Source organism: Stegostoma tigrinum, chromosome 16 (assembly GCF_030684315.1).
Source record: "Stegostoma tigrinum isolate sSteTig4 chromosome 16, sSteTig4.hap1, whole genome shotgun sequence".
Lineage (NCBI taxonomy): Eukaryota > Metazoa > Chordata > Chondrichthyes > Orectolobiformes > Stegostomatidae > Stegostoma > Stegostoma tigrinum.
The window spans coordinates 10996373-11011311 of NC_081369.1; the positions used below are offsets into that span (position 1 = coordinate 10996373).

At 38.5% G+C, this 14939-nt stretch overlaps 1 protein-coding gene across 2 annotated transcripts in view; it reads left to right on the forward strand.

The window, feature by feature from the left end:
* The window catches only part of katnb1 (katanin p80 (WD repeat containing) subunit B 1), a 61659-nt gene that overhangs the window by 17183 nt on the left and 29537 nt on the right, over positions 1–14939 (forward strand). For both annotated transcript variants that reach the window (XM_048546883.2, XM_048546882.2), the window contains exons 5-10: positions 1205–1246; positions 1977–2060; positions 2958–3073; positions 4444–4515; positions 6445–6595; positions 10265–10452. In XM_048546883.2, coding sequence (XP_048402840.1) covers positions 1205–1246; positions 1977–2060; positions 2958–3073; positions 4444–4515; positions 6445–6595; positions 10265–10452 — 653 coding nt within the window. The remainder of the gene's footprint in view (positions 1–1204; positions 1247–1976; positions 2061–2957; positions 3074–4443; positions 4516–6444; positions 6596–10264; positions 10453–14939) is intronic.

Consider the following 14939-nt stretch of genomic DNA (forward strand, 5'->3'; position numbering starts at 1 on the left):
TTTCAGTGGTCAATTATTTTTACTTTGGATTGTTCTTTGCCTTTCTTCAAGCCTAATCCTTATGACACTGATCACTGTTCTCTTACTGACATTTGATCAGTTTGGCTCACTTCATTTTCAAAAGCTAGATGTAGCAGTGTCTTTTCTTTTGGGACTGAAATCAGATTGTTGTCAAACTTTTCTGAATGCACTAGGAACTCTTGTTGCTCTGTGACTATTATACCGCTACTAACTCAGTCTATATTTTAATAATTAAAGTCACTGTTGTGAATACTCCTATGGCTGTGGCAAATGAATCGTCATACGTCAGTATTCAGAACTGAATACTGGTTGGAGAGTGGTTCACATTCACAAATTTCCTGCACTATCTGTTTCTTTTTGACTGTTTGTTATCCATTCCCTCCCTCCCTGCATACTGTTAAGCTGCTGCTACTGCCTAAGGTCCAAAACCTGGAGCTGAAGCAACTGCAGCTAATTATACTACTGGGACAACTGGCCATCTAGAACGCATGAAGTGTCCTGGAGTTATGTCCTAGTGTGGGATGTGCACCCGAGAGGTTGGAACATCCCCGTGGTTTTTCTGCTGATTAATAACTTTGCTACTGCTAATAAGTCTTGCTGCCTTTACGAAACGGTACAAGTACTAAAAAGCCTCACAACTGCTGATTAAACTCTTATAACACTTAATACATGTATTGGTTGTACTAAATCTTAGATTTAAAAAAGGCTCACCAGTCTATTTCCTAAATTAGACAAGATAAATTAAAAAATCCAGTTAATTACCCAGCAGCTTCTCTGTGGTGTCAGGATTTGATTTTTCTTTCCACATTTAGGGTCTGAATTCACATGCTGATTTCTGGTGTATAGCTGCTTCTAAGTGTTCTTGAACTTCCTGTCACAGTCACAGTGAACTCTCCCTATCCTGAGCTCATACATGTTCCACATTGTTCTCACTCTTTTCACCCCGTCTCAGCGAGCGTGCTCTCCGTCTTCTGGTGATTTACGCCCTTCTATCTTATTGCTCTTCCCTGCTGACTTTACAATAAACTGTCATGCTTTCCTGTGCTGCTTTATACTTTGCTGTGATCAATATTTCCCATTGTTTTCAGTTTGTTTTAGATGCAGAAAATTTTATGAAACAAAATAGATATGCCTGGCCTGAAGGGATTGCAGATCATTAATTCTGATCTATTTCCATTTCTAGTTGTGGGACATTCGAAGAAAAGGTTGCGTAATGACCTACAAGGTGAGAGAAATAAATGATTTAATCAAATCAATAATATAGCAGTGTTCCTTTAGGTGAAAAAAAATAAAAAAGGGCCTATAAATTGATCTATGATTAAATTTAAACTGAATAAAGTACTGCATTGAGAGTTAGTCAGTGAAGTCATGTCAATAAGGGAAAGAGATTGGAATGACTATGAATATTCAATGATGTCCTGTAAATGTGTAATATTCTATTTACATGTAGACTAATTATGTCCAAAGAATAAAAATGACTATACAGATGGTCATTTTCAGTTGCTGGGAATGGTGGGTGGGTGAAAAGACTTATTCTGCTGGTTAGTTGTGCAAACGTGTTAGTTGAGCCCAGGTAGCACACTGACTATACAGGCAGCCAAAGATGCTTGTTGTTTTATACACTCTGCCAACATTTGGGATGTAAAACCTACAGATCTCGATCAGCACTTGTATTCAACACTCTTCATTTGTGTGGTGTGCGGAAAATCTCTTCGGCTTGATGGTAGCGTGCTATTAGTGGAGAATATCACTCATTTGTTTACTTTAAAGTAGTAACGTGAGACAGCTAGCTTTACCTATAGTTTAAATTTCTGAAGCACCTTCTCTTCCAGGTAATCTGAAGTTGACTGGGCATATTTCAGGCCCAAACATAGAAACCTTAGTCTACTCTGACCAAAGGGACTGCAAAATGATATTGAATGTACACCATTTAAAACTTTCATCATTCTTTGTAGGGTCACACAAATGCTGTGCGTTGTTTAAGATTCAGTCCTGATGGCCGGTGGATTGCTGCTGCTGGGGATGATAGCACAGTCAAGGTATTTTTATAGAGAACATTACAGAAGTGTTTGGCAATATCATTTCTGGTGTAACTGCAGCATCCGTAAGTTATTGGCTTATTGCATTTAGCTGAATAATTTATGTGTCAACTTCAAGAAACTTGTGTGTAATTTATGGATGACTTCCTTCTTAAATTGCCCTGCTGTTCAGTAAAGCAAAGATTTTAAAAATTGAAATTGATATAACTTGAAATTCTCAGCATAAGCTCCTTTCTGTGGCAAATTATAAATTAAAATAGTTTCTGCTAAGTGATTGTTATATTGAAATGACAATTCCAAACAAGAATGTGGCAGATCTTGATAATCTTTTTCTTTAAAAACACAAACATTTTCTTCATGCCCAATTCCTGAATTTAAAGGGAACAATAAAGATGGCAATTGTAAATTTGCACTGTTCTAAAATGCCTGCCTACATTATATATTTTTGGTAAATAATAGTAAGGATTTTTCAGAAATAAGAACACTGTCTTGAACTTTCCCTTCCCCTGTGTGTGATGCAGTCAGTGGCAGTGCAGAGGGAGTTTTTATCTATATTCCCCAATGTGTGCACTTTGGACGTGTTTGCTGCTTACGCTTAATACCTAGGTGGAAAAATTTCAGTGTTGAAAACATTTGTCTTGCGCGTTTTTTTTGTATCTGTTAATGTTATATTTGTACATTCAGGAAATGATTGTACATCGATGTCTTTGGTTTTACAGTGACTGAGTTGATTGAAGTTAAAGGTAGCCATGGATTTAAGAGCTTTAATTCTGAAATAGGTTTGCTTCTTACCATTGAAAAACAATAGTAATGAAATTTATCTGGCTTGTACCTAAATCCACAAAAGTGGAAGGAAGTACTATCGATGTATTTTCTTTTTTCTTTAAATATATTCAGCTGTGGGATTTGTCAGCGGCAAAAATTCTAACAGAGTTCACAGATCACACTGGACCTGTAAACATTGTAGAGTTCCATCCCAATGAGTATCTGCTGGCTTCAGGAAGCTCTGACAGGTCAGAACAATTGCTACTTTGAGATCAATTTATTGTGCCTACAATTTGGGTCAGCAACAATGGGATTTATTGTTGAATCCTCCAGCTTCATAAACCTTTTGTAAAATGTGATAATTCATGATGATAGTGATAAATTAGATAAAATGTTGCTTTCAAAATATTTAAATTGAACTTACCGTTGATAAAAATTTAAGTTCGGGTATAGCTTTGTGCATGTTAAATGTAACGTGTTTCTTATCAAAACATGATATCTTTTGAAGGTAGAAAGACAAAAGGTACAGAGTTGCGATCAGCAAATAACTGAATTCAAGCCTTTAGAAAACTTCTATTTATCTCCTATTGACCGATTTTACTTCTGATGTTTTATTCTGTCTTAGATGGTCTCTGCATATAAATGTCAGCTGCATCTCTGTTAGGACTGTCACCTCTTCCTGAGTAAGAAGATCATTGGTGTGATTCCAGTCATAAAATGTAGTGTAGTGTTGTTGCAGTGTTGCGTGTGTCATGTTCAACACCAAGATATTAAGCTAAAGCTATGTGTTACCTGTCAGGTGGACAAAGACCAGTTGATACTTTTTTCAAAATAGGCTGTTCTCCTGATGTCTTAGCCGAAATAGATTATCTTGTCATAAACACAGTAGCATTTGTGGGACTCGCTTGTGCAAAGTGACTGCTATATTTTCTTTATTGCAACAGTCTCAACACATTATTTTCAGGTCTATGATTTGGGTGGTATATGAATGAAAGCTGCTGTAAATTGGTTTGGAACTTTTTGAGGCTTGAAAGATGAGGTATAATTTTGTTGGTTTAGAATTGTCTCCAAGAAACCCACTTGCTATTCCCTTGATATCAGATGGTCTCATGAGGAATTTTCCCCTTTTCTTGCAAATATCTTAATGAAAATAGACTAGCCCAGATTAATCTGGATGACTCATTCATCTTAAAATGAATTAGGGCCCAATTCAGACATCACAACACCAGTACAATTGGCCTTGGCTAGAAAGTTACCAGTGCTGTTGACTCCATTTTAGTTGGAGTATGTAAAGCTCTGAGTTCAGTGTGAGCTTCAACTGTTTCTTCACTTACTAAATAATGGAATTTGAATAATTTGTGCCATTGCCATAATCAGTAAGTATTAAATTAAGGTCAATGTTGTAGGTAAACAAGAAAAAGCATTGCAGAAATAACCTAGCTTCTTTCTAACAGCTGTGCTGTAAAATCGAAACCCAAAATTTCTTCAAACTTAATTCTCTTGACTCATTAAGTCAAAAGTTAGTTTGCATGTAGATGTGATATTGGTTAGAAAGATAGATTGTACTTTGAATTGAAGTCTCACAAGAACTTACTACATGTTTTCTGCATATTTTCAGAACGATAAAGTTTTGGGATCTTGAAAAGTTTAAGATGGTGAGCTGCACGGAAGTCGAGAGCACTCCTGTCAGGTATGAGGGGCTATGTTAAGAAGGTTGACGTGTTAACAAATGGCATTTGCAGCTCGATGCCTTCTCAGGGGCGGTGAATGCATATATGTTGCAGGAGTTGGGTCGTGGCTGCAAACTCTACTCGGCAGTCACACTAATTTTTGAATGGGTGGTGGTTTTGAGTTTAGAAATGTATATTTTGAAGATGGATAATGTGTCCATGCTACAAATATACCATGAAGATAGTTGTGGCCTAAAATGAAACAAGATGCTGGAAATATTTAGGTCAGGCAATATCTGTAGAGAAAAAGAGTGACATGATTCAGGATGCTGACTTTTATGTCGAAAGGTAATAGGACAAAACTAATAGCTGTTTCTGTCTCAGAGACATTGCTTTACCTGAATAGGTCTGACATTTTCTGTTTCTTTTTCAGTTTCCCATATCTTTAGTAAACAGCTGAATTTTTACACCAACGGTTCAAACCATGAGTTATGGAATTGACTTTTAAATGGTAATATTTCCAGAGGGTTGATGTTCTAGATTTGGGCCCAAGTAAAATCTAAAAGAAAGATTGTTGCAGTGGAATAAAGTAAGAACCACTAACACTAAATAATAGTTGTTAATTATTTTACACTCGTAGCAATGCAAGATATATGCATTTTATGCTTCATTATTATCCAACTTAAAGGTTTTGAGACTTTGTCATTGCTCAGTTTCATGAGTATATATTTAAAATGAAATTGAATTATTAACCTCCTAAGGCTAATTGAGAATTTTTCGCACTGTATCAAGGATCAACTTTTACATGGGTAATCAGAAAAATTTCATTTTCTTAATCATGAAGACATGAGATTGATTTACTTTTTCTCCTTTATGCATTCATTCCATGTGGAAATTTCTGGCAAGATAATCATTTGCTACCTATCCCTATTTTCCTTTAAGTGGTTGCTAGGCCATTGCCGAGAATCAACCCCTCAGCTGTGGGTCTGGACTGATGTGTAAGCCAGATGGCAGTTTTCCTTCCATAAAGGACGTGAGTGAATGAGATGGATTTTTACCACATTGTCTAGCTTTTATGTTCCAAATTTATTGATTGGATTTAAATCTCACCAGCTGTATTGGTGGGATTCCCCAAAGTATTGTGTGGGTCTCTGCATTCCTAGTGACATCACCACTATGCCATTGTTTCCCTAATGGTGAGGGAACAGAGTTTATGGCAAGGATCAAAGACAATGGCTTCAAGTTTCTTTGTTATGTGTAACCAGATTAATAATTTAACAGTAGTATATGCTGCATGTTGTTGCAGTTTTTGCCTGCTGTTTTTCAGTAGAGTTACTTGTTCACTTGGCTTAAATATATTTCCTTGCTCTTCACTTCACCCTTCTTCTGAAGGTAGTGACTCATGCTTCATGGATTCCAGCTTCCTGCCAGGGTCTCGTTCAAGTGATTGCATTTTACTTACGTGGCTATTTTTGGTAATCTGTTTTGAGGGTAGACTGCTCCTATCTTCACATCATGTTTGTACACATGAACTTTCCTGTGGAGCTTTGTGCTTGTGATTGGGAATCCTTGTTGATCTCCCCACTCCCCAACTCCCTCCAGCCCAGAGCCAATTAAGTCATTGCAATGTCTTCCCTTTGCACCAGCTGAGAAAAAGTAATTTAGTTTAGGTTCAACTTCCAACCTTCCAGACTTGTGTGACTGAGTGATAGATGAAAGTATTCCTTAGTGTAGGGTGCCCTCTTCTGTTGCTTGACTATCAGTTTTAAACAACACATCCTTTCTGATTAATTAGAGGAAATAGAATAAATCCTAACATTTGCCATTCCTTTCAGTGCAATGTCATGAAATTGATCCAGCTTTGAAATGATTAAATGGATTGAAATGAGTTAAAGTTGAAGAAACTGTTTTCAGCTAATATCTTTCTTTTCTCATCCTGTTCTTTTAAGGTGCATCTTATTCAACCCAGATGGGTGCTGTCTCTATAGTGGTTCTCAGGATTCTTTGCATGTTTATGGCTGGGAACCTCCCCGCTGTTTTGATGTACTGCCAGTTAACTGGGGTAGAGCCGCAGACCTTGCCATCTGTTCCAATCAATTGGTATGTATAGTACACGCATGTGTATTGAGTTGTGGGAACTGCCTAGAGAAACCTTAATCCTTAACTGATGAAATTTCTTACGAGAAATAAATATCAGTGTATGTTGGTGTTATGCAGAATTATGATGCCAAGAGGAAATTCTACAGCTGTGAAAGTAAGAAAGAAATGTAACAGGTGAACAATAGAAATATTAATATTTAAGTGTAGATGCAATTCTCTGGATTACAAATTAGTTGAGCCTTAATGTTCAGTTTGCATATACATTCTCACAGGAAATTCTTCAGACACTCTGGCCCCAAAGTTCCTCCCTTAATAACAACAACTTGTTAATGTACTCCCTTTCTCTAATAAAACATTCCAATGCATGCCTAGTGACGCTGAAAGACATAATTAGATTTTCAAACAGATGATCAAAAACTTAGCTAGATAGGACGGTAAGGAGTCTCTCCAAGGAGAAGTCTGAGGTGCAGAAGTTCAGGGAAGGTAATCCAAACTTAGAACTAGACCGCTGAAAGCAGAGTTACTAGTGATGGTGTAGTTAACTCAGGGGTGCATTATAAAAGGCGTACACATTGTTTGGAAGGTTATGGGGCTAGAGGGCAATACAAAGATAAGGAGAGGCAAAGCTGTGGAGTGATTTAGAAATAAGAATGAGAATTTTAAAATCGAGCCATAGTTTAACCAGGAGCCAGCATAGGTCCATGACCATGGGTGATGGGTGAACATTGTTTGATGTACATTAGGACAATGCTGGTGCATTTTGAATTATCTCAGTTTGCAGAGGATATATTTTGGGAGGCCAGCTAGGATTTCCTTCAAATACCTGAATGTGGTGGTAACAAAGACATGGATGAGGGTTTCACCAGTACGGTATATGAGCTGAGGCAAGGGCAGAGACAGGTATTGGTAAAGGCAGAAATAGCTGGTCTTGGTAACTTGGCCTTGGTCTTGGTTGTGTAATTGAAAACTAATTGTAAGGATGAATATCACAGAGGTTGATAAATATTCTGATTCTTAGTTGCCCCAGAGAGCATTGCAGTCAGTAGTGGAGTTTATGGTTGGGACCCTGGACAACGATTTCAGTCTCCCCATTGTCAGATAAATGTTCTCTCTGATTATATGATGACAGTGGAGGGATGAAGGTAGGTGATTGTGATATGGAGCGAGGTGATGTCACTGTACTATGAAAGTGACATGTTTTGAATGTTGCCAGAGAGTGGCATGTCAGTAAGAAATGGGTGGTTCCAAGAAAGATGATGTCATCCACAGTTTCAGAAACTAAAGATAGGTTGAGAGGGATGAGGAGGTGGGTTTATCTTTGTTACCATCACTGAGGATTTCATTTATGACTTTGATAAAAGATTTTTGGAACTTAGCTGGGATTGAAACCTTATTTGAGTGATTTAAACATGGGCATTAATTTGGGAGACAAAAGACTTCATGGTTGTTGAAGTGAAAAACAAGGCTGAAGATGGGGCTATATCTGCAAGAATACAGGGTTTTCAAGTGTTTTTTTAATGTTTGCGTTAATGGCAAATTTGAAGGAGTCAAGAAGGGAAATTGAGGGTTGTGTAGTTTCTTGGAAATAAATCCAAGAGGAGGTAGGTCTTTTGGCACCTGCCCACAAACAAATTCAGATTTGGGCATGGGGGATCCAAAACTGAAGTTTTACCTGTGAACTGGGGCAAGTAACCGCTACAGACAATCAGATGGTCTCAATCCTGATGTCAGAAATCCCTGAGCATCTGTCACTTGTCATTGGATGTGAAGATGGAGGAGACAGGAGAAAGTGGTTTGAAGGGATGACTTGCAGGACAGAAATGAAACCAGTGGTTACCTTTGCATTCATGGGATGGAAATTTATTTTTGTAGACAGAAACAAGAGCAAGTAGTACCTTGTGGTCGAGCCAAATTTTGAGTGGCTGAACTATTTGTACCTGATATTTATTCATGCCTACATCCTTCGAACTTAAGGATGCGGAGATGAAGCTTAGCAGGGAAATAGCCATGTGAGAAAGTGTAATAGTTTTAATGGGCTACAGTAGCAGAGGTTGAGTTGAAGATGTGGCCTGACACAGTTGATCACTGCATCCTTCTTGAAGCCAACAATTTCTCATTGATATGCTGCCTTTCAGCAGCATCATCCAAAACATGTCACTCATTATATGGAAACTGACAATGCCCAGCTTTACCTCACCACGACTTGCCTTGATATCTTCCGCTGTCACTATATTATCGGACTTTTTTTGATATAGGGAAGATTGAAAGCATTGTCTGTCATCTTGACTACAGACTCCACTCCATCACTATTGATTCAACCCTCCCCCTGTCTGTGGCAGAGTCAAATAGTTCTTCAACCTTTGCATGATATTCAGTTGGGAAGGTGAGCTTCTACACATGTTGCAGTCATTGAAACCACCTCTGCACAAAAAAGTGTCGGAATCCACCATCATCGAACAATCTTTTGGGCAGAGTAAGCATGAGAATGAACAGACCAATCATCTTTTGTTCCCAGAGGACAATTTGGTTAGAGTTACACATGCAGAGGACATGAGTTCATTGTCGTGCTTTAAGATAAGTTTGTTATGAAACATGGATTCAGCAACATCAGCCTCACGTGAGCAATTGCAATTGGCTTTGGTCCCGACACTTTACAAATGAAGTCAACGTGTTCAAGGGGGTACAGAAAAGAATCAAGATAATTATTCCAGAGATGAGGTACTTCACTTTCCTAGATTGATTGGAGAAACAGGGGTTTAGATTAGATTAGATTCCCTACAGTGTGGAAACAGGCCCTTTGGTCCAACAAGTCCATACCGCCCCTTGCAGCATCCCACCCAGACCCATCCCCCTATAACCCACACACCCCTGAACACTACAGGCAATTTAGCATGGCCGATCCACCTAGCCTGCACATCTTTGGACTGTGGGAGGAACCCGGAGGAAACCCACGCAGACACCTGAGTTGTTCTTCTTGCGTAAGGAAACATTACAGCAGTAAAATCACATTACTGTAGGTGCTAGAAAACTGAGAATAAAAACAGAATGTGCTGAGAAACTTAGATTGACAGGGTCTGAGAGGGAAATAGAGTTAACATGTTGAGTTTGATATGATTCGTAATATGAGGAGGTTTTATTGAGATATAAAAGTAAGTGGTCAAAGGGGAAAGAGAACCAAAGGACGACAATTTGAGGTCATTTGTAAAAGGACCAGTGGTAATGCAGGGAATTTTTTTCCACCACAGAAGGGTGAGATCTGGATAGCTCTGCCTGAGAATATAATAGAGGCTGATTCAATAGTTCAATTCAAGAGGAAGGGCTTGGAGGCCTATCGGGAAAAGGCAAGCGAGTGACACGAGGTGAATTGCATTTGCAAATTGGGACTGAAAGGTCCAGCCTTCCCTTTGATAAATAAGTTGACAAGGTTTTGTGACATATGACAGAGGCACGTGAGGAACCGTAGAGTACCAGGTAGATACTATTGTCATGTGGATATCCAGGATGTATGAGGCATTAACCTCAATGAAACTTCCCTGGTCCTTCATGTTTTGTTACAATGCCTCAGGTCGTTTAGATATTGAGAGGGCCTTGAGCAAAACAAGTCAAGATCCCTCCTCTACAGTTTACTGGAGAAGTTCTAATTAATTTGGTGTTTTGTTTACATAATAGATTGGAGCTTCATTCAGTCAGGTGACTGTCTCGACATTTGTAGTGGATCTGAATCGTGTGAAGAAGACTGGTTCTATTGTCCAAGGTGTAGTTGAAGATGAAAAGCTGTACAATTTACCAGTGACAAAAGGAGCTGTGCTCAGACGCAACTACGAGAGGCCACTGACTGCCTGCAGTAGGCCACAAAGGTACAACTACTTTTTGTTCAGCTGAGAGGAAAGAGTGATCGCCGATTATTGCAATTCCAGATTGTTCATTTCTAGGCTTCCTTTTCTTGTTGCTTTATCTGCTGTTCCTATACACTTGTATTTTACTGGTCAATGGCTTAGTTTTGTACAATTTCTTTTAAAAACCAAAAGAGCACTTTTGTGAGCCTTAAAGTGCATCTGCTTTGCACATGTATTTCTGCTTTTCTTGCAATTCCCTTTATATTGAGCATTTCAGAAATAGTTTTGACTGACAACATTTTCATTGTCACAATTTTGTCTTTAATTTTGAGGTTGGAGTGGCATCAACCATACTATAAGCAGGTTAATTTTGCCTTCAGTTCAGCACTTATCCAGCAGCTGTATCTTGTGGGTTAATCCTGTTAATTGTGGTGTCCCACTCCTTTATAATTACTCTTCAGTTTCTACATCTAGAATTCATTTGCTATGGTATGCACTTGTTTATTTCTGGAAGTTGCAACACCCCAAGAGGTCATTGAACCTAACTAGTCAGTGTTGGGGATAAACAGCAACATGAATAAGTTTTGATCCCTTGTGCCTAACCTGTTATCATACCCCATTATTCTTATTTTCTTTAACTGCTTATCCAGTCACTAACTGTTAGTCAATCTGCAGCCTGGCATCACTTTATTTTTTAATAAAGCTTACTTTCTTTGTCCTAACTCTCTCATTTAAGCTAATCTATGTTTTATTGTATTGCATTTCAACAAAATGTGCTTTATTGATTTGATTTTTGCTGTGGTAGTTTCTTATATGCAAATGTTTTATTTTCCCGCAACATAATGCGTCCAGAACTAACCTTTGCACTCATAAACCCTAAACAAAATCAACCTGAGACTCTTTATATTATGGAGAAATCTATTGGCCGAACATAGAATGTTAAGCTATTTCTATGACAGCAATATAGTGGAAATTGTTCACTGTGCCTGTGGGCTTCACCCCATTAAGCACTTCAGTTTACTTTCAACCACAATTTCACTAATGGATCTGTAACTGATTTGGTACAAAGTACCTTAAAATGATTTCTACGAGCTGCAAGGGGTTTTCACAATTCACATGAGCACATTACACAAGTTTTGTATTATAAAATAAAAAAAATGCGAAGGGAAATCTGAAACAAACGAAAACAAAAATTGCTGGAGAAACTCAGGTCTGATAGCATCTGGTAGAGAGAAAACAAAATTAATGTCTCGAGACTAGTGATCTAATATCTGTAATGGGTCTGTTGACTTCTGAGGAAAAGTTGGATATATTACGCTTATACCTGTTGGAGTTCAAAAGTGGAACAGGGTGAGTTGATTGAAACACGAGATTCTGAGCTGTCGTGACAGGCTAAATATATATAGTATGCTTGTGGGTGAATCTAGCAGATCATTGTTGAAAAACAAGGGATTAAGTTCTTTCTTCTCCTCTTTGGGTCATGATTTTTGTAACTCTGCTTCCACCACCTATTGAGGAAGCAAGTCTTTGAATATTTTAAGGCAGATATAGACAGCAGGGAAGCAAAAGGTTATCAGTGGTAGGCACGAACGTGAAGTAACCAGAATAGCTACAGAGGCAGAGCAGACTAGAGTGGCCTACCCGTGCACCTAATTCGTATGCCCACATGTATGTATTGATAGCATGAACTGCAGATGCTGGAGAATCTGTGATAATAAAGGTGCAGAGCTGAATGAACACAGCAGGCCAAAGAACATCAGAGGAGCAGGAAGAAGGGCCTCAGCCACACTCTTCTATATGGCAGAGGATACAAAGGTTTGAAAACACATACCAACAGATTCAAGAACAGCTTCTTCCTTGTTATCAGACTTTTGAGCAGATGAGCATTGATCTTACTCTGTACTTTCTCTGTAGCTGTAATACTATATTCTGCATTCTGTTCTATTGCCCTGATGTGATGATGTAAGGTATGATTTATCTGGATAACACACACATTACTTTTCACTTTATTTTGGTACATGTGACAATAATAAATCAAATCATGTCAATACTATACACCAGGGACTCCAAATGTGGTCTCACAGTGCTCTGTCTAACTGAAGCTTAGGTTTGCTGAACTAATATCTGGTTTGGGTGGGTTGTCTTTTTATAGATACTTTTGTATTGGATTGAAGAAATTGACTCTGTTCTGGAGAAAAGAAGAATGAGAGGTGGAGGTTTTCAGAATCATGAACAAGTTGGATAGAGTAGATGAGAAGTTACCACTTCCAAAAGGAAGAATAACAACTCGGTATAGATTGAAAGTGATATGGCAAAGAAGTAAGAAAAAGCTATTTCTCACAGGCAGTAGTTAGGGGATGGAATGCACTGTCTAGAAATTTTGTTGAGGCAGGCTCAGTTGTGGCATTCAAGAGAACATTTAGATGGTTATTTTGATAGAAATAGTGTACAAGGGCATGGGACAAAAGCAAAAGATTTGTTATTGGTCATGATGCTTGTTTGAAGAGCAGGCACAGTAGGATAATAGGCTTTCTTCTGCACCATAGTAATTCTATGATTCTGTATTCAATCCCCCTCAGAATATTCTATTAACTGTCCTAATTACTTGCAGTACCTGCATACCAATTTTTTGCAATTTATGCAGTAGGAAATCCACTTCCTGCTGCAATCTCTCTTTTTTTTTAGATAAGTTTTCTTTATTCTTCCTGCCAATGGACAATTGCACACTTTCCCACATTGTACTCCATTTGCCAGACCTTCCACTCATTTAATGTATCAAGATGTCCTCTTCACAACTTGCTTTATTACTTATCTTTGAGTCAGCAAATTTAGCAACTTTGTCTTTGATCTCTCCATCAAAGTAGTTGTATAAATTGTTTAAAAAAGGGACCCAGCACCGATCCCTGTGAAACACAACCCATTGCATCTTGCAAGGCAGAAGCTAACAGGTCTTTACGTACTCTGTTTCGTGTTAGCTACAGCTTCGAATATTTTTCCTATGACAGATGTTAAGCTATCTGACCTGTGATTTTCCGTTTTCTGTCAAGCTTCCCTTTTTGAATGAAGGAATTATATTTGCTAATTTTCAGTTTAATGCAACCTTCCCTGAATTTAGGGAATAGTAGAAAATTAAAAAGAACACATTGACTGTCTCAATAGCCATTTCTTTTAAGAGTCTGGTGTTGGGAATACAAATATTTCTGGACAACAAGAAGAACTGGAACATATCGTTGGGACATGTTCAGGAATAGAAAGGGTAAATTGCCTCTAGTTGTTGGCATACCTGTCTATGTGCTAATGGTTGCCTAGCAACCCTTGCCGGTTTGACTTCTGCCTGAGTCATTGACAGATTTAGAGAAGGAGAACTGAAGGGAATGCTTGGAAGGTTGCTAGATCCTTCTCTTTCTCACCTCAGTATTTTTCACTTCCCTGAAAGCTTTGGGAAGCTGAGTTGTGATCACCTTCCAAAAATTTTGAACCAGCTTGATTTTCAGTCAAACTGAAATTGGCTAGATTTTTCTCATCCTTTTTTCTCTCCTTATTTATCTCTTAGTCATTATTTACCTTTTTGTATTCTGTCTACCCTCCTGCCCCACCACCCATCCTAGCACAGATTGTGATCAGAGATAATGGGAACTGCAGGTGCTGGAGAATCCAAGATAACAAAGTGTGAAGCTGGATGAACACAGCAGGCCAAGCAGCATCTCAGGAGCAAAAGCTGATGTTTCGGGCCTCGACCCTTCATCAGAGAGGGTCTGATGAAGGGTCTAGGCCCAAAACGTCAGCTTTTGTGCTCCTGAGATGCTGCTTGGCCTGCTGTGTTCATCCAGCTTCATACTTTGTTATCTAGCACAAATTGTGATTTTTCTTTTGAGTATGATGCAGCCTTTAACCTTTTTAGGTCAACATGGTCCTAGAAGTTTTCTTTCTCTTTGGACTTTTATCTATTTTGTGTGTTCTGAAATGTCCTCTTAAATATGTGCCACTGTGTTTCTATTGACCTGTCCCTTAATCTAATTTGCTAATTCACTTTTATCTAGCTCTACTTTCATGTACTCTTAAGTTTAGAATGCTAGTTTTGGAGCCATTGTTCCCTTCCTCATACTGAATGTGAAATTCAATCGTGTTATGATCGCTGCTACCTATGTATGTTTTTACTGAGGACATTAGTCAATGATACCTTGTTGGACTGCAAAAGTCTGCTTTCTGGTTAGCTCCTAAATGTACTGTTCTAAGAAGCTATCCCCCACACAATCTGTAAACATCTCATATCAGTGGCCTTTGCTGACCTGTTTTGCCCATTCCTCATGGTTATCACCGTGCCTTTTTGACAGGTCCCATTACTACTACCTTTATCCTCTATCCTCTTGTATGATCACTGTTATGGAAGACAAATAATTTCTACTTTCTACTTTCTCATTTCTAATTTCTCCCTAAATGCCTTCTACATCCCAGTTTCCTGAACCTGGGCCATCCCTTGCTAATGGGCTGGTATTCTTACCAATTAA